We start from the raw sequence: 21,021 nt of genomic DNA, 5'->3' as shown, positions 1-21,021 counted from the left end.
TTGAAATTGATATTTTCCAAATTGTTGAAACTGCAACAGAATTTCAACTATGATTTCTCCACAACTTCACTAGTAATACTCAAATCAACTTAAAATATTCAGTATGTTTGACAAATGATTAGTGAAGATTCATCTATTAAACAGACAAATAATTAGCAAGATATTGCAACCAACTTAAGTGGGCATGCTTTATCACAATATTAATATCATTGCCTTTCTGTATAATTTCTTCAGAGCACTGAGACAACCTTTTGAATAATAATGAAACATCTGCTACTTCTCAAACTTGGTGAAAAAGGATCACTCATCAGCATGTAGAAAGAACATTTCTCCTGGCCAGCATACACCTTCTGGTCAGATTTAATTTGCTAACATCAGCAAGTTTTGAGAAGATTCGTAGCTCAGGTTGAGGTTCTAGATGTAGGTTCTCGCTGAGCTGGAAGGTTAATTTTCAGATGTTTCATCACCATACAAGGTAACATGTAGGGCCTCCGGACAAAGCACTGCTGGTGTTTCCTGCTTTCAATTTATATGTTTGGGTTTCCCTACAAAATAAGCAATTGTTTGGAATGCAAAAGCTGTTAGTACATCAGGGATACAATAAAAATCAATTTTAACATTACTGTATTGCAAGTCCATAACTGTTTTGCACACCTTTCAGTAATGGGAAACAAAGCAGAGCTATTAGCAACAGCAAATACAAAATTACCAAAATAACCCCAAATTTAAGATGGTATTTCTTAGTTAACTGAAATTCCCATTTTTATAATGTAGAGGCAGCTGATGTGAATCAGTGCAATTCTAACAAAATACACAGTGGTGATCTGGTGACTGAAAGAGTCAATTTCAAGACCATGTTCTCCATAGAAGAGAGAGCATCCCAACTTCAGATTGAAAAAGTAATTTATTACATAAATGCAAGATTGAATTCAGCTGTCATTTTCATATCTCAAACAGTCAAGGACACTTAAGTCTTTGGGGGAAAAAAAAACAAGAAATCTCCAGTCAAATCCAGTATTATAAGTGTCAAGAGTCTGAACCTTGAGTAACATCAAGCTGATGTAAATTGTTATCCAAGCTACATAAAACTATTTTAAAATGGGTTAGTTCAGTTTAACACTGAAAATACAAGCATTTACAATTCACACTGCAATATTGATGTGTTTCCAATTCTTATATTCAAGGCTAAACAAAATGCTTGCTCCCAAGTGCTTAAATGTTGTAGGTTTCAAAGGTACACAAACACTAAAAAGTTTGCCTTTTACCTGGTGGTGTTACTCGATAAACCTTTTCACTAATGTACATCTATAAGGCTGTAGATCAATGCTACTTTACAGACAGTGTCAACTATACACTCTAAATACATCTATGCCAGTTAAAGAGAGTGATTGTTTTGTTTGTCCTTCTGACATTTTATCATCCTTGAATAAAAGATATTTTCGTGTATGAGTTAACATTTCAGGAATGTTATAAAGTGGTATGATTTAGTGTATAATTGAATATAAAAAGAGAAAGCCAACATCTGATAGATAAAACAACTGAAATTTAGTTATGGCCAATATCCCATGTTGGATTATATCTATTGGCTATATTTTTAGAAACCATTAGCACTTCATACATCTCTTCCATAACATCCCAAAGAAACAGACAGCTAGGATCTTCAGTGCAATATCTAATCCCAGAATTACTGGAAAAGGTAACTTAATATTTAAATAAAAACAGGAAATCTTTAGTGAGAATTTTAAGATTCAGAACAATAGTGATTATCCAGTAAAATGGACACTACTACTTGCTAAAAGAAAAGAACTTTAATCACCTTTGGTAGAGACATTAATGGCAACCAATTGTACATTCAAGGATGCACACAGTCATTTTACTTAATGCCAATCTGGGAAATGTTTCATAGCAACAATGCCTTACACACAAAGATCAAGGTAACAGATGGCCATGGCCTTGAATCACAGTAATCTCTCAAAAAAAAAGAGAGAAGAAAATACTGTGGGGGTGTTAGCTGGGTGGGGAAAGATTTGTTGAAGTCTTAGAAACAGTGAATATAGTGGCCAGGCTAGGTGATTTGGACTGGAAACAAATCAGATGATGTTTTTTTTTCGGTGGGTGGAGGTGGAGAAGAAGAATTGAGAAACTTGAGAGAAACTCATCTTGGGTCCTACATTACAAAGCATCAATTTAAAACCCCCAAGCTCAGAGTACGCGACATTCTGAAGAGACAAGTTTCCTTAGTTCTTAGCACTGTTTACATTAGACTGATCCAGGAGATGACAGACAAAAATAAATCTTCCTCAATTAATTCCTTATCTCAAAAAAAGGGAACAAAACAGAAGTAATTATGTTAATTTAAGCCAATAGTTGCAGCCCCATCACCTGCCAGCAAACCCTGAAAACAGAGCGAAATTCCCAGTATGTTGAGCTGGATAGCCACTGGAAAAATATTACTGAGATAATCTGTTACAAAACCCATTTTGTTCTTGCTGTGCATAAGCTTAGTGGAAATTTTATTTCTGTACATTAATTCTAACATAATATATGACTAGTTCCTGCTACTGTAGTGAAGAACAAAGGATGTGGCTAGAAGTAATTTCATACCAAATATAGTTGTGATTGCTAGCTGGCAGATAATTCATGCAACAAAAACTGAAAGCATGTGTTTGTTTAATGTTGTACCCCATAAGCAACCACGTGCTTAGGATCACTGCAACTTAAGACAATGGTCCTCACAAAATAAATAATGCTAATTTAGAACTACAATACATAAAAAGTGTTAAAATTTATCAAATCATTTTTCAAAATGCCACATGCTTTTAAATCATGAAAGCATGTTCAGGGGTGTCAGAGCAAAAACAAATATACAACTGAGTGATTTACATCAGTCCACACAAAGTACAAGGTTCAGTTACAGGTAACAGCCAGCAAAAAGGCCTCACAAGGTTTTATGGAATAACTTGGGTGCAGCAGGTCCATGATGGAACATTAGTTGAGGGTCAAATCGGTACCTAAAAAAGGCAAACAAAAAAAAATGTACCTTTTTTTTAAAAATCGGCATACGTGAAAAGATGATGCAATTACTATCAACTTACATATTCTGGACAAGAAAGATACCAAGATCATGCACCTTGGATTTTAGCCAGAGGAAGTAGCTAAAAAGAGTAAAACTATTTTTGAGAAAACTTGTAGCTCAGGTTGTTGATAAAGTACGTAAGTTGGCTCGCTGAGCTGGAAGAATTGTTTTCAGATGTTTCGTCACCATACTAGGTAACATCAGCGAGAGTCTCTGGTGAAGCACTGGTGGTATGCCCTGCCTCTCGATTTGTAGTTCTTTGTTTCTAAAAAGGTGGGTGATGTCATTTTCTTTTTTTTTTAAAAAGGGAAGGTCGATAGGATCTAAATCGATGTGTTTATTGATGGAGTTCTGGTTAGAATGCTATGCCTCTAAGAATTCTCATGCATGTCTTTGTTTTGCCTGTCCTAGGATGTGTGTGTTGTCCCAGTCAAAGTGGTGTTCTTCTTGGTCTGCACTTAAACTAGTGAGTGTGGATCATGTCGTTTGATGGCTAGTTGGTGTTAGTGTATCCTGGTGGAAAAAGTTTCCTGCTTATTTGTCCAATGCAGTGTTTTTTTTTGTCAAACAGTTTTACATGGTATCTTGTAAATGATGTTAGATTTGCTGTTAGTATCTAATAGATCCTTTAGTTTCATTAGTCACTGTTTAAATGTGTTGGTAGGTTTGTGGGTTACCATGATGCCAAGGGGTCTGAGTAAAGATTCAATATTTGCATGATAGCTGTGCTGATATTCAGTTCCACATCCATATTGGCTCATGGATTAGACAGGCAACTGGCAAAGGAAAACCCTCAAAAGATGTTGGAATTGAATGTTAATAAAGTCAACTACTTCCAGCAACAAAATGGACCAATAATAGCAATCCCATATACTCATGATCATTGAAAGGAGGGGGAACAGAGGAGCCTAAGAGATCTCCAAATCAGGAGTGGAATAATGAAAACAGTATCAGAGAAGTACTGGGAAAGGGAATGAATTAAAGTCAAAGAGTAAAAAGGAATTGAAAGCAAACGGTTGTTAAAATATATAGCTGGTTACTTGGCAAGTTGTAGCCTGCATGTAGTGAGCAAGCAGAAGTCTGACCAAAGAATTTCAAAATGAACATATAATAAATTTTACTTTACCCATTTACTGGAAGAATGAAATAAGACCAATTGAAATCTAATGGAAAGAAGATCTTTGAGCTTTTCAATGACATTAAACCTTACATGGTCTGTAGTATGCTTTTGATGCAGTGAAAAATTTAAATACGGGAAAAGGGAATGCAAGACTGCTTTGAATGAATATATCACAAGTGGCAAAAGTATATATCAGAGGTAATGGTGTTCAGTGGCATTACTGAAGGGAAAAAACACTATTGGAGGTTATATTTAGCTTGACTCAAGAGGCAAGCTCTTGAGGACAGTCAGTCAGTCAGAATCCAGCATAAAAAACTCAAAGTTGGGCATTTGGAGAATATGGGTAAAAATCAGCAGTTCCGCATGGTTTTGTGAAAGGGAAAAGTCCTGTTTAACCAATTTATTGGAATCCATTGAAGGAGTAAAATGCCCTGGCACAAAAAAAAAGCCTGCAGATATCCAGCACTCATGGAAATCTAAAAGACATTTGTTCAAGATTCCACACAAAGGTTATTAGAATTAGATTTAATTGTCACATGTACTCAAATAAAGGAATACATGAATACAGTTGACAAAGTGTTCAAAGTCACCATCTCTGGCATCATCTTAGGTATGCCGAGGTACAAAATCTTACAATGTAAAATTAGAAAAATAAGGAAGTACAGTTAAAAAGTCCAGCATCATAGTTCTTCTAAAGTGAAGTACAAGTAACATGCTGGCACAAAATACCCAGAAAATGCTGCAATTAAGAAAAAAAAAGAATGCTGGAGAAATTCGGATTGGGCAGCATCTGTGCAGATAGAAGCAGATTAGTTGCAAATCCTGATACAATTATTTTTCAGAACAAAGGTCACATCAGACTTGAAACATTAACTGTTTCCATTTCCACAAATGCTGCCAGACCAGAATTTATACAGAGCATTCTCCTCTTTTTGAATGGATAAGAGGTTGTGCTTAAGTGGGTCCCTTTTATATTAGCAAGGTGTGACAATTGAAGCCTTCGTCTTTTTAAAATTTATATCAAATGACTTTGAAGAAAGGAACAAAAGCATTTTGCTAAAATCATCTCAAATACTGTGCTGCACCGATTGGTCTCCCTATTCAAAAGGTTGTAAAAATGTTGATTGTTCACAGCAACTTTACCATTTTGATGAGGGTCAGTTAGCTCAGTTGGATGGATGTCTAGTTTGTAATTCAGAGTGACAACTTTGGAAACTGAATGGGTTCATTCACATACCAACTGAGGTTACTATGAAGGGCAGTCTCTCTGGACTGGAGGGTTGAGTTTAAAGGAGAGGTTGGATAGGCTGGGAATTTTCTCCCAGAGTGGAGGCTGAGGGGTGACCTTAGAGATTTGTAAAAACATGAACAGCATAGATAAGATGAATAGTCAAGGTCATTTTTCCAAGGATAGGATTCCAAAACTAAAGGGCATTGCTTTAAAGTGAGAGCAGAAGATTTCAAAAAAAGGGACCCAAGTGGCAATGTTTTCACAGACAGGGCACTGGGTGTATGAAATGAGCTGCGAGAGGAAGTGGTAGAGGCAGTTATAGTGACAACATTTAAAAGACACTGACAGGCATACAAATAGGAAAGGTTTAGAATTCATAGAATCTCCAGTATGGAAACAGGCCATCTGACCCAACAAGTCCACACCGACCCTCTGAAGAGCATCTCATCCAGGCCCACCCCATTACTTTACATTTCCCCTGACTAATGCACCTAACCTACACATCCCTGAACAGTATGAGCAATTTTGCATGGCCAATTCACCTAACGTACACATCTTTGGACCGTGGGAGGAAAACAGAGCACCCAGAGGAAACCCACACAGACAAAGGAAGACTCCACACAGATAACTGTCCAAGGGTGAAATCGAACCTAGGTCCCTGTCACTGTGAGACAGCAGAGCTAATGACTGAGCCACTATGTTTAGAGGGATATGGTCCAAATGCAGGCAAATGGGACTAATTCAGTTTAGGATACCTGATCAGCATGGATGACGGGTCTGTTTCTTGCTGTATGACTCTTCTTCTCAACCTCTCCCCTTGTCTGAGCTGTGGTAACCTCAGATTAAACTACCATCAGTTGTTTCACTTCCTTTAACAAGGGAGCAGCCCCATGGTCTTGTAAGACGATGTGGACTTAACCTTTTTATGATATGGATACCCAGAATTAGTGGGCTATCTTGTGAGGAAAAAATTAGACAGGCTGAATTTGTTTTCATTGGAGTTTAGAAAAGCAAGGTGTAACTGCCTTAAAAAGAATACAAGATCCTGAAAATAGTGTCAACACACTTGCATGTGTAAATGATCCTTTATTTTGGTGGGTCAGTTTTGAACTAGGAGGTACTGTTTTTAAACTTAGGGATCGCCCTTTCAAGCCGGAGGAAAGAATTTTGCTGAGGGAGTTGGGTAACTTGAATTCTGAGTTAGAGGGTGGATCAATTAATTTTTAAGAAATGGGGTAGGTAGATAAATTCCCTTGCTAAAAATTCAGCAATAGCAGGGAACTAGAATTTGGATGTTAGACCAAGCTTGAAGGGTCAAATGGCATACTTCTGCTATCAATATTAAAAATTTGTAAAGCTTGTAGGTGTTCCTTGAAAGCAGTGATGCTTGTATTAAAGAGAAATTTGCTCTGCTTCTACTTGTGTCAGATTGATGGAAGTTTAATGGAGAGCAGGAGCAGTAATTAGCCTGCACAAAAGGCAATATTTAACTACTGGCTACACCTTAAAAATGCACCAGAACAGAGCAAGGAATAGAGGAAAACTGTTGCTGTCAGTTGGCCTAGCTAACAGAATTCACGTCATGGAAGAAAAAAAATGCTATAGTATAGGTAGACACTGTAGTTGTGAACAGACAGCATTTAAAAAAAAACAAAATCAGAACAGCCTAAAATTTGCCTTAAATAGTATACCACAGACACTGAAATCAGTATTTCTAAATTAATTATTTGTATAGTTCATAATTCATTATATACTGTATATAATATATATAAAACAAGAATAGATTTCACTTGAATGACCATATTTTTGAAAGGCTCATAAGGCTATAATTGTCAATCAAAAAGCAACATCAATTTATGTGGCGACAACATAGTTTCAAATAGCATCAAATAGTATCAACTTCATTACAAATATTGTCAAACTTAATATTTTTGATTGGGGGAAGGTTTAATCAAATTATGCACAATATAGCTGTTCTCAAAATAAACCCAAGTATCATGTTTTAAAAGGTAATTTGAAACTGTACAGGACAGCATTGCATAGTGATTAGCCTCTTATCCCTATTATAAACATGCAGCTCAACTCTTTCACCTCAAAATGGAATCCAACTATAAATGAAACTTTAACAAAGCCACAAAAATGCTGACCCCATACTAGGGAATGTCTAAAAGAATCTTCCTTACCTTGGATCATATACTCCTGGTGTCTGACACGTTGAACCAGAACATGATTGTAACATCATGAGACGATGGTTCATCTTCTCAAGAACTTCTTGATCTATTGACTTGGCTATATTTGTGATTTGGTGTGGGTCAGAAGTTAGATTATAGACTTCTACAAATACCTAAAGAAATAAAAGCATTTGAGATTACAGAAAGAATTAAAGTTGGTTTATACATGACTTTCACTTTCAAAAGTGAACAGGAATTACTGCATCATTGAAATAATAAAAAAGTTACGCTACACTCAATACTAAGCATCACAAATCAATTGCATTCAAAAGATGCTTACTTTAGATAACTGAAAATTTCAACAGCACTTTTTGTTATCCAGAAAAATGTGTTTTGTCTGCTAAGATTTCCAAACTAAAGAAAAGGAGGGAAGCATATGGCACTAATAATGCATTGTAACTTAAGAACAGATTAATGACAAACACATTCAAGTAATCCTTTTTAGGAGTTTATCTACAAACACTTGACATTTATAATGAAGACAATCATGTACATTTCTTGCATTAATCCAGTTTCTCTTGCAGTAATAGTTTGTGAGAAAAGAAGCGTAATTACTTTAAAAACTTTCAAAAAAGGAGGCAGATGAATTTTGGTTTCAGCTCCGTGAAGGTCAAGTTTGTTTGTAAAAGAAGTCAAAGCAATTTGAAAACAAAACAAATTCATCATTTCTAGGTGATTTAATAAGTGTCAAGCCTGATAGTAATTGAAGAATTGTTTTCACTGGTGTGCTTATGATTATTTGCATTTCTGACTATCATAAGGCATGGAGTTGGGTTGATGTGCATTCAGATCAGAAGAAATCAGGTTTTAGCTTTACATTAGCAGAAGGAGGGGTTCTCCATTCAGAAGAGCACACAGTCTTACCTTAGCAAAAGTGCAAATTAGTTTATGAAATTTCCCAATTGAGAGCAAGTTTGTATAGAAGTTGCTTAAGCTGACAGAACTGTAATATTTAAAACCGTCAGAACTGATGAGAAGAGTCAAGATTATTTTGGCATATCTAAAAAGAAAACTAGAAAGAGCGACTTAAGCAGTAAAAAATTAAGAAAGTAATGATATTTCTCTGAGATTGAGTATTTGAGAAAGTATATTGCTGACAGTGAAAAGAAAAGTTGTGTGTTTTGCTAATCATGACTTTCTCCACCTTCTTTTCTTCCACCCCCTCAAAAATGACAATCGAGTTTTTGATGCTCCACTTGTGAACCAAGTTGGGTTTTATAGAGTCATACAGCATGGAAAAAGACTTCCAGTCCAACCAATCCATGCTGAACATAATCCCAAACTAAACTACTCCTGTCGGCCTAGTTCTGGCGTATATCCCCCCAAACCGTTGCTATTCATGTACTTATCCAAAATGTCTTTTAAAACGTAACAATTGTACCAACATTCACCACCCCCCCTCAGGAAGTTCATTCCACACATGAACCATCCTTTAAAATATTTGCCCCATGTCTTTAAATGTCTCTCCTCTCACCTTAAAAATGCTCCCACTGGTCTTGAAGTCTACCACAGTCGGAAAAGACAACTATTAACATCGATCTCTCTCATTATTTTATAAACTTGTATCAGGTCACCTCTCAACCTCCTACAATCCAGTGAGAAATGTCCCAGCCTTTTTTATAACTCAAACCTTCCACATCTGGCAACATCCTGGTAAATCTCTTTTGAACCTTCCCCTGCTTAATAATATTCTTCCTGTAAATGGGCAACCAGAACTGGACAGTTTTCTACAAGAGGCCTCACCAGTGCCCTGGTCAACTTCAACAATTTCCCAACTCCTGTACTCAAAAGGACTGAGCAATAAGACAAGAGTGCTAAATACCTTTTTAACCACCCTGTCTATTTGTGATGCAAACTTCAAAAGAATTGTTAATGAACATTAGAGCCTCTTTGTGTGAATATGTTTAATGACTAGCCACTAACTGCAAAAGTTTGTAACTTATGATTTAGAGAATTAAGCCAGGTTTGATTCCAGGATGCAACTTATCCAGTATTAACACCTGCTTGGATCATTACTCATAAGCAATAGGACTGCTCAAAAGCAATTTAAAATCCAGCAAATACTGAGAGGAAAAAAAAAGTCTGCATAAGTTAGGGTTTTATTAAAAAGATGACACAACAGTTAAGGAAGCAAAATGAAAGGCAAAAAACATTTAATTGCACTTACCTCACTATCATCAAATTCACAATACTGCAAGTTAGCTGAATTGGCAATTGTTCTTACACATGCATATGTGTTGTTATATGCATCTTCACAAACACAGTCAGGGAAACAGTTCTGTTGAACAAAGGGTTGAAGGTGAGTAGATAAAGATACAAACGGTCGTCTTAAAGCTACCAGGAGATAAATGTTTTCACCCATGTTAATCTACATACAACATTGCCAATTTAATGGGCATATTTTAAACAAAACATGGTACAGAGTTAGGTGTTGATCCAAGGAAGAACTGATTAACATTCAGAGAGAAGTGAACCTGGTATTTTTAATTTTATTCTAACAAAAATCCATTAAGGTTGGGAGAAGGAGGAAATTGACTGATTGAATTTGAGCATTTTCAGTGCAGCTTAATTGTTAAGAGCTTGAAGCCTCTGAGCAATATGAAAGGTCTGTGGAGAGATTTTTTTCAAACTTTTTAGTTAAAGAGTATCAGCCGGGTAGGATAAGCCTCAAAGAAAAACACTAATTGAATCGAAACAACATTTCAGGTGGTCTTAAAGTATTGTCTTCAAGTGTCCTTTTAATTTGTTATAAGCATAGAGAAGCTGGCTTCAAATGGAACAATTTCACCTTTTTTTAATGGATACAAATAAACATGTTCAGGTCACTGGATAAATATCTGTTAGCAACATTCAGATTAAAAACTCTTACAACTCTTGAAGAACTAAACCATGACAATTTCCTCAAGCAAAATTGGCTGAAGAAATGAAAGTGTATCTATTGTTATTGAGAAAACAGTCCACCAATAAAGTCTGGGTCATTATAGAACACAACTGAACAGGAAATATACTTCAGCTGAAAACAACAAATGCTGGAGATCACAGCAGGTCAGGCAGTATCCACGGAGAGAGAGCAAACTAACGTTTTGAGTCAAGATGTATACTTCAGTTACTGGCATCAATGAAACACGAGCTGCATGCATTTTAGATAAACAAAAAGGAAACTACAGTTGTTTGGCCGCATGAACAGCACAGACACCACAAAATCTAAAAAAGTGATCATAATTGGATGCTTCCACATTTACTGCACGTAATACAAACTCAAGTGCTTTGGAGAAGATTCACTTTAGCTTTACCCTTTTTTCTGCCCCTCAAGTGCCTATCTAAATGAATTGTGCATCAAGTAGCAGTATAAACCATTATATACTTGCAAACCCACTCTCCAGAGTTTTGCAGCCAAGACCATACTCAACAGATTAGATTAGATTACTTACAGTGTGGAAACAGGCCCTTCGGCCCAACAAGTCCACACCGACCCGCCGAAGCGCAACCCACCCGGACCCATTCCCCTACACTTACCCCTTCACCTAACACTATGGGCAATTTAGCATGGCCAATTCGCCTAACCTGCACATTTTTGGATTGTGGGAGGAAACCGGAGCACCCGGAGGAAACCCACGCAGACAGGGGGAGTCAGTCAGTCAAACAGTCGGTCAGTCAGTCAAACAGTCAGTCAGTCACCTGAAGCGGGAATTGAACCCGGGTCTCTGGCGCTGTGAGGCAGCAGTGCTAACCACTGTGCCACCGTGCCATCCACAGCTTAGAATTAAATGTTATGAAATAAGTTTTTTTTTGTTAGTTTGCTTTACAGAGCTCGCTTTAAAGTGAAATAGAAGTTTTATAAGATACAGATTAAACAAAAATAAAATCTAATACTCACCGTGACCCCAGGCCCTAACGAAGGACAGATCGGATCACTTTTGTTACGTCCTTCTCCTTGATACTCTACAAGGAGGTCAGTCCTCCATGTCACATTTTTTGCCTTACCATTCTGAAAATAGAATTGAAATTGATAATACAAAATGCAAGTTTTGAATACAGTACAAACAAAATTAACTGACATGAAGCTGAATTCTGCAGGGGTTACCAGAGTAATTGCTCTGGAGGTCCAATGCCATCCTAGTAACTTATTTTCACACAACTGAAAAATTTAGAGTTATAAGTAAACTTATGGTTGAAGGAGATTTGAAAACTGGAAGAATTTAATAGCTAACTCGACTGAAAGTTACTTTTATTACAATCATGTCCATATTAAAAAAGGAATAAATTATAATTACACCATATTGTTAGTATGACAAAACCTACCAGCAGAGGCAAGAGAGACATGCCATCCATCCTGGTTTTGTTGGTATCATAGCCAGCAATATCCAAGAATGTTGGAGCCAAATCAATATTTGCTACCAGCATCTGAAGGAAATTAAGACCAAAACCTTAGACATCTCAAAATCTTCAAAACTACAACAACCAGTTCCACTATAAAGTTTTCAACAGCAAGGGCTAATACATCTAATTGGAACACATTCTCTCTCTTTTCACTTCACTCCCCATCTCATGCATTGAATACTTATGCAACATATGCTTCACTGGTGACAGATGCTCTTGGGCAAAGACTGGTCTTATGTAACTTTAAATTTAGTATTATTGGGATGCAACTGTCTCTTTTTTGCAATCACAAAGACGTCAATTGACCACCATACAACAACATCAGTGTAGCACGAAAAGGACAAAGAAGTGTTTTTCACAGCTTTCAAAGTCCTTCTACATTAGACAGGATTTTGCTGTTAAAATAGACCATGGAAATGTAATATTAGTGAAAGATGAAACCTAGCTTCAAGTGTTTTAAATAGGATTGCTGATTTCATTAAACCCAAGATATCTTCTTACCATTTCTTCACTGTTAATTATTCTATGTAGCACTAAAATAAAAAATGTTGCTAATGTCAAAAGTGAAGCTATAGATGGAAGTTATAATTGTTACACTACAACAGTCATTCCCAGGAAATAACTTCTGGAGATTACGTAAAGTCAGTTCCTGAACCTGTTGATAAAGTACACTTCATGCAGCTGTATAAACTTGTTTTTTAATGGAGTTGAACTGCCGATTTTAAGCAACCTTGCTTTCTAGAGAATCTTCACCTCAAACAAACATTGTGCACATACTTAGTATGAGAGTTGCCCCCACAATTTATACAAGAATCAGTCTGGTACGTATACCTGATTACTGCTGGTAGGTTTGATTCCAGGTCCTCGTACAAGCAATGGCACTTTAATGTCAAATTCATATAGCTGTCGTTTGTCAATTGGCAAAGAAAATTGGCCTGAAGATACATTCAAATCAGATATTAATGCATTTTATACTATGTATTCTTGATTTCCTCGAGCTTTAATGTTCTATTATTACTTCACGTATTAATAAACAAGTACAGAGTGTCAGAATGGCGAATTAAGACTATGATTATAAACAAATTCTAAGTCTCCTAGGACAGAGAGGTTGTTGTAGTAAACTAGCAACTATTGCAGAATTGGCAACTGTCTACTTGACCAATCATTTAAAAAAAAACAGAAGGAATAATATTAAACCCTACTAAACTTCCTTTGCACATTTGAAATTCGAGTCACAATTGCATAGACCATATAAATTGTTGTGATTTGATTAGATTAGATTCCCAAGTGTGAAAACAGGCCCTTTGGCCCAATAAGTCCACGTAGACCCTCCGAAGAGTAACCCACCCAGACCCATTTCCCTCTGACTAATGCACCTAAAACTATGGGCAATTTAGCAAGCCCAATTCACCTGACGTGCACATCTTTGGACCAAGGGAAGAAACCAGAGCACCCAGAGGAAACCCACACAGACACGGGGAGAATGCGCAAACTCCACACAGACAGACAGTTGCCCAAGGCTGGAATCAAATCCAGGACCCTGGCGGTGTGAGACAGCAGTGCTAACCACTGAGCCACTATGCCGTTGTAGTGTCCATTGATATCTTGGTGCCAAGTACTTGGGTTCTGAAGTGTCATACTGTACTTGAAACACCAGCTATTTCACCCTTTACAAATTCTACTGTAACAGAGTTGCTCAAGCATTGTGTTTGCTTCATTTTTAGCATCTGTAGCATTGTGTTTTTATTCAAAGTTATTTTTAAAAAAGGTTATAGTAGAATATGGGTCATTTTGATAAGAGGCAAAAGTGAGGACTGCAGATACTGGAGAGTCAAGATGCTGGAGTCAAGATCAGAGTGGTGCTGGAAAAGCACAGCAGATCAGGCAGCATCCAAGCAGGAAAATTGACGTTTCAGGCAGGAGCCTTTCATCAGGCATGAGGGCTCCTGCCTGAAATGTCAATTTCTCTGCTCCTCGAAGCTTTTTCATTTTAATAAAAGGTTGAGTTTGTAGTCCATTAGACAAGGTCACTCCAGAGGAAATGTCAAACATTAAAGGCAAGAATAAAATACAAATGAAAAAAAAAAATCAATAAGCTAAAGTTTGACAGGAAATAATTATTTACCTGTATGATAGCCATTATCAGATGTAAAGAAAATATAGGTGTTTTCTAGTTCCTTGATTGCATCAAGTTTTTTGACAACTTTTTCAACAAGGTCATCCACTGATAGCAGCGTTTGCCATCTAAGAAAAATAACTGAGGATTACACTAAGTATCCACATTTTTATTTTTCTTACAAAAAGAAAATGAAGTGGAGAACAACAATACCTTTTCCTGAAAGTATTATCCAGAAAATTAATTGAAGAGTTTGTCATGGGAGTCTTCGCTTGCCTGATCAGCCAATGTTTATCCTTTTTTGAAAAAAGGCATTAATTTCAATTGACAAGCATTCAAATAACATTGTAATTAGTTACTTTTTTGTTGTCAAGAAATTAAAGGATTGGTTTGCTCACATTTGTTATGCTTTAAGGGAATAGTCAGCTATCTGCCTGTTACCTGCCCTCACCTCATACTTGGCATGCCAAAATATAATGGATACCTAACTTTATATAGTCTAAAACTTTGTGATAATCTATGCATGTGTGAATAAATGTTATTTGTATAACTAGTTACTCTTCTAAAAAGGAACCTGGATGAATTGCTTCCAATATTTGAACTAGACAGTCTAAAGTCCTACATAAATTGACTGTATGTTGGTTCAATTTTACATTTGTTAAAACCAGTGGGGGAATGGGATGATAAAGGAATTGGCACATCCTTCGAACCTCAATCATAACATCATGTATGATGAAGAAAGCTTGTTGATAGAAGTTTGGTCATCTGAATGCCCAACATCTGTATTGGGCTTCCATCTTTTAAAATTATTATTTTTACATCTTGACCATATTATGTGGTTGATTTTTATATAAGCTTCTAACAATGTGTCAACTATGTCATCTTTCTTTACTGTTGCAGGTAAAAGTGTGCTGCAATATCGCATCAAAAACACTACAGCCACAGCTTGCAATAATACCATAAATTACAGGATGCTGTTACATTCTCACTTGAATTCCAGGAACAAATAAAGCTTGTATTTTACCAATGAAGTTAAATATAAAACTTTAAAATGCTGTTAAAAATATTTAATTGTATAGGCATTGAAAGAGCAGAGCAGTTTGGTTTCACATTACTTCCTGTTCAGCAATTCATTAAAATTTTACAAGAAATTCTTAATATTACTTTGCTTCAGATTCATTGTACATGCATCTAAAGACGTGAAAAAAAATAAAATAAAAGGTTCAACTAAATAAGTTAATTACTACTAAGATTAAACAGAAAGATATAGGAATATGTTAATGTATTCCTACTACCTTCCTGTTTAATTGCAGTGATTAATCTAATGTAATACTTTAATGTATTCCTATCTTGCATAAAAATTACCTTTCCATGTATGTTAAAGTTCATGTTTCTTGGTGCTTTAACATCCAAAAAGTTCCTTTCATATTGTGGGGCAGGAATCCAAGGGGAGTGTGGTGCTGGAGTAGAGATCATCATAAAGAACGGCAAATATTTCGTTCTGGAGTCCAAAAACTCCAGTGAAATATTTGACTGCCAAGTGAAAAAGTAGAGAGGTTAGAATATGGTGACTGAAATTACAAGGAATATATAAATACCAACAAGACCAAAGCATATAAATGGAGGGAAATTAATAATACTTTGAAAAAAAAAATCAATAAAAAGGAAATAACTACTGCACATTTTTACATTCAAAACAAATGAAGCAGAAGAATATATCCTCTAACCCAAGAGGAGCATTATTTAGTAACTGCAGTAGCTCAGGTCAAAATCCGCCAAGCTTGAATACTGCAGGTGGTAGTAATTTAATATACTTCATAAAGATTGAGCAGATTACAAAGGGTATACCAAAATTTGAAGGTTCTCATGGTGCAGTGGTAATGTCCCTACCTCACAGCCAGGAGACTAGAGTGTACATAACATTTCTCAACAGGTAAATAACAAAATTAATACCATGTTGGACTTGCACATAAATCAGCCATAATGGATTATTAAGCTGTATCACTATCGACAACTTTCCAAGGTTACACACTATTCTTGTTCGACACTACGTTAAAAGGGGGAGCGAAGAGTAAAAACATGGAATGGTAAAGAAAGGCAGGAGATGCAGTTAGTGAGATCTAGTGACAAACTCCAACTAGGAATTTTAAAAAAACAAGCATAAGTTGATTCAAGTCCAAGAGTGAAACAGAGCCCAGGCTGCTCATTCACCCAGTAAAAAGAAATTCAATCTCTTAAAAGACAATATTAATAAAATGATCTTATTTGGACCCAGGTGCAGTAGAGGATCAGAGCAGAACATGGGAGTCCTCCCAGGAAACCCATCAACATTTATTACTCAACCAACCTATATGATCTGGCAAATTTATTGCCATGTTTTGTACATTAGAATAGAACTACAATGGCCATAAATCATTGGGGGGGGGGGGGGTGGAGGTGTTCATCAGACACAAAACAAAAAGCACACTGTACTGTACACATGCTTATTTCTTTCCAAATAGGCCAAGGCAGAGGAACATTGTAAAAAACAAGCCATTTGACACAGACAGAAGTGAAATTTAGAAAGCTGCACCTGGAAGGAACATTTACAACTTCCCTATTAGATATGTTCCCATTCTTGGCCACATAGAAGCACAACAAGAAACTAGTTCAAATGGAGACTTGCAGATTCTGCTTACATTTCTATTCAGATTCATCCATGAAGTGTACCTCACTACAACACAAATAAAAAACAAAAAAGATACTTACTAATAGGTCAGTTAGATAATCATGGCTATAGTTCTGACCATGATACTGTGGTTTTCCATTAACAGAGAGGGTGTAATTGTAGTATTTTGAATTCTTCACCTAAATGAAGAGAGTGAGAACTGTTTTATACTCCAAGTTCATTCATCTCAATAAAGCCATTGCTGTTTTTGTTTGCATCCAATGACCGCTAAAAAGGAGTTCCTAATTGCAATCTTATTTTCCTCACATCTTGCATATTTTAGGATGTATATATTACATTCATAATAGAATACAAGAAATAGGTGAGACCATAAACCAGAGTTTGTTTGGCATTCAGTACAGTTGAGGCAGACCTTTATCTTTAACTCTAGTTTCTTGCCGACTCCCCATATCCTCGGATTCCGATTTAGCAAAATGAAAAAAAAATCTGAATTCATTTAAAATCTGAAATACAAGGATGGAGTGTGCACAACCTTTAGGACAGAATACAGAGATTCGCAATATGAAAACCTGTCTTCCAAAATAAAATCTTTCATTTGGTAATTGCATTCCAAATGGCATCATTTGATCTGGCCTGATATTAATATGTTAACTTCATTTGAAAAGCAAACTCTGCAGAATTCCTATCGTATTTACCTAGTTTGATTAGATTTTCAGCAGTATGGAAATTACACATTTAAGCAACTGTTCTGTCAGTCAATGAACTTTGTGTAAATGCTTACCAGTGCATACCAGTAATTCCAGCCCGGTGGGACATGTTCAAAACTGCCTGCAGCCTCTGATCCATACTGTAAATTAAACAATACACAAAGCATAAATGAGAACATATTTACAGGATATGGGCCAAGTGCTGGCAAATGGGATGAGATTAGTTTAGGATATCTGGTGGACATGGACAGGTTGGACCAAAGAGTCTATTTCTGTGCCATACATCTATGACTCTGGTGGAGAAAAATTCTTACAGTTCAATGAATAGTTCTGTCAGAAACTAATCTACTAGTGGAGGTTTCTGAACATTTCAGAATTGAGGAGGAAAATAATTCTTCCATTTCACCTTTATGGTGAGGTATCTAATCCCTTTTGGGGCAAGAATACAAGATAACTGCATATTACCTTCTGAGTCATAATGGTGGCTATTATGTTCATTTTTATGAAGAAATGAAATCTTAATTTTAACTGAAATTCATCAAAATTTTCTTTAAAATTTTATATTTTCAATATAACCTTTACATATAAACAGTGCCCTGCAGTTAATAATCAAGTGGCACTTTAATTACAAAGTGTCAACCACTTTTGCATCTATCCTTGAAAATTAGCTGAACATTTTGACATTGTCTTTAGAAATTCAGACTGCTGGTTACTAATGGAAGGGACAGCAAGTTTTTCATTTTACTTTTATCTTGTTTCAATCCCTGTGAAAAGGTGGTGTTTAAAAGAACTCATGACAAAACATTTAAAAATCCAAGCACTCATCTAAAGATTCAACAAATAAAACTGGTATTATCCAGCAAAAAAGTTAAATGGATGGTTGTTTACTTTATCTCCTCTAAGATATATAGAGGAAGAATTATGATGTACTCAAAATTGCAAAAGCAGCAAAAAAAAAACCCACCTAATATCAGGTTGGGAGGGGCAGCCACTTTGATAGTGTTTTAAAGAGTAATTCTAATTTTATTAGTTGTGCTCCTTATGCTGAACACCAGACTTCCTTTGTTCCTCCTTTGAAATAGACACTAGAAATAAGTGATTTTCATTTCCAGAATGCAGTTTCTTTCCTTTCAAAGATGCGCCTTGACAAGGACAAAGACATGCTTTAAAAAAAAAACAAAGTACAAATTTTGTACTCGCAAGCAGTAGAACAACCATCAGTAGCTGTGAATCATGGCTTATTTCATCTGGGAGTAAAATAAATCGGCATTGCTACATTTTCAACGTAGGTTCCAAAGCTGTGCACTTAGTTATCAATACAGCACAAGCGAAAATGCTCTTATTCACAATTTTGTGCAAACAGCTTTAATCAACCTCCTGGCCTTGCCCACAAAAATACTAAAGTCCAACATAACCATATCCTCTCCTTCTAAATTATCTTTGTTCGCACATAAAGAAATAAGGCTAAACATATTTAAAAAGCTAACTTCCTTCCATGTGCCCTTTACATTCATGGATGACGACAAGCTTGCTGCATGTTTCAACATGTTGCTCTTACTTCTTCACGAGTGTATTAAAGGCCATGTCATCAAGATTGGGGGTCAGCTGGCTTGTGATGCAACGTGACACAATCAGCATGGGTTCAATTCCTGTGCTAGGTGAGGTTACATGAAGGACTCCTCTTCTCACCCTCTCTCTTCACCAGATGCATGGTGACCCTCAGATTAAGCCACCAATTGTCTTTTTCTAATGACAGAGCAGCACTATGATCGGATAAGACTATGGCAACTTTGCTCTCAGATTACAATCAGCCAATCTTTAAAAATCAGCCTTTAAAACTTGATATAACTAGAAAAGCGAGTCTGCAAGAACAGAATTAAGTTTCAGGTAAGTGGTCAGACATTTTTTAAAATATTCCAAAATAAAACACCAGTTTGTCACAATGGTAACTACATAATTAAATCTTAAAATGTCAATTACCTTCAAACTACAACAAAAACTTTACCTCATTCAAATATTTTCCTGCAAAAAAAGTCTCGTATCTACAATGTTGTTGCAGGATAGCTGAAAACGTGTTGGGTTCCTGTGTCTTTTGCCAAGCTTTACTACTGCAGTTTCCTTCCAGCGTATTATTAAACACACGGTGATTATGTGGATACTTTCCAGTCAGGATACTAGCTCTGCTGGGACAGCATAGCGGGCTAGCCACATACTGAATAAAAACAAACACATAACAGTTACATTTAAAACAATACAATGCAACTGTGTACACCATTCACAGTTCAAGTGAATTACTTAAAATAAAACTAATTTATTCCTGTCAAACTGAACATTCAGCATTGTTTATTCTAATAGTGTGTAACAAATCTTGTAGCTTTTCTCATAATAGTTTAAGTTCAGCAAGTTTTAAATCTGTTAGATCATTGACAGCTCAAGTTTAAAAAAAAGAGACAAAATTCCTTGGAGAATTACATATCAATTTGAGAACTTCGCCAGTCACATCAATGGGACTGGCCACTCCTAATCTAGCTCATACAAATTCAAGCTATCCTGCCTCCCCTATTGCCCTATCCAAAGCAAAAAAAAGCAAGAGTAGCTCACCACATTTTTAAAGGTGACTCCAAGATCTCCAATAAGCTTTCGGGTTTTTTTCAATGGTGTCTGGAGAGAAAAAAAGTGAATCAAGCGTAAAGCATTACAACTGATTCGTTTGGTTGAATAATGTTAGGAAAATGCTGCCCACGTTTTTCTGTACTTAATTTGAGAAAATACAGAAGTACATTTAAGTTGACAAAACCTTAAAACTGCATATTAATATTTTTAAAATCCCGATCACCTAAAAAAAATTACACAGCTATTTACTGCATCCTTAAGCCAGGCCTAAATCTGCTCTAAGGCCTGATTTTACTGATTACAGCAGGCCTGATGTTATTGACTACAGTTATCGTCAAAAACAAACAAAGTCTCCGCTATGCTAAAGCAATCCACAGCCGCCCCGCTCCACCAGAGCTCTCCAGACAACTGCCGGCTCACCATTCCGCCCAGGAGAACATCTTGATCGTCGGTGAGGATCAAAACTATGTTCGGCTTCTTCGAGCTGACCTCTTCAACAGTAGCAAAGAAAAACAAGAAAGCGAATACACAAGACGACACAGTAAGAAAAGCCATAGCACTATGCTCCCCCACTCCACTCCACTCGAATTTCTTGTATAAACTGAACTACGCTCTTTCTGCTTCCTTCCTATGATTCACAAGTCACATGTCCCTCCAAAACAAGTAACATCAGCTGATCCCAGCACCTGGTAAAACCTTTCAAAGGGCACCAACAGAATGGCAAGTGATAGGCGAACAGTTGGTTATTGCAACTATATATTACGCAACGTTCAGAATTCTCCTTGATTATTTAACATTACTGTGTACGTATTCCGTTGTTAATTTTATTTCTTTTTTTGTTGGTGGGCCCCACATAATTGCAAAAAGACTCATTGGTAA

General features: G+C 36.4%; 1 protein-coding gene across 1 annotated transcript; it reads right to left on the bottom strand.

Annotated features, from left to right (window-relative positions):
- Positions 1-885: 885 nt before the first annotated feature.
- gnsa (glucosamine (N-acetyl)-6-sulfatase a) lies at positions 886-20,785 on the bottom strand. The gene is made up of 14 exons (XM_043709665.1): positions 20,563-20,785; positions 20,131-20,190; positions 19,535-19,741; positions 17,604-17,669; positions 16,903-17,001; positions 15,520-15,687; positions 14,368-14,450; positions 14,164-14,282; positions 12,870-12,973; positions 11,961-12,062; positions 11,536-11,646; positions 9,826-9,936; positions 7,611-7,771; positions 886-3,011 (listed from the first exon to the last, which is right to left on the bottom strand). Exons 1-14 carry the CDS (start codon positions 20,695-20,697, stop codon positions 2,939-2,941), a joined length of 1,599 nt encoding a protein of 532 aa, XP_043565600.1. The 5' UTR covers positions 20,698-20,785; the 3' UTR covers positions 886-2,938.
- Positions 20,786-21,021: the final 236 nt, after the last annotated feature.

The sequence above is a fragment of the Chiloscyllium plagiosum genome, chromosome 19, assembly GCF_004010195.1.
Source record: "Chiloscyllium plagiosum isolate BGI_BamShark_2017 chromosome 19, ASM401019v2, whole genome shotgun sequence".
Lineage (NCBI taxonomy): Eukaryota > Metazoa > Chordata > Chondrichthyes > Orectolobiformes > Hemiscylliidae > Chiloscyllium > Chiloscyllium plagiosum.
Note: the sequence above shows the minus strand (reverse complement) of the source record. Positions and strands in the feature narration are given on the sequence as shown.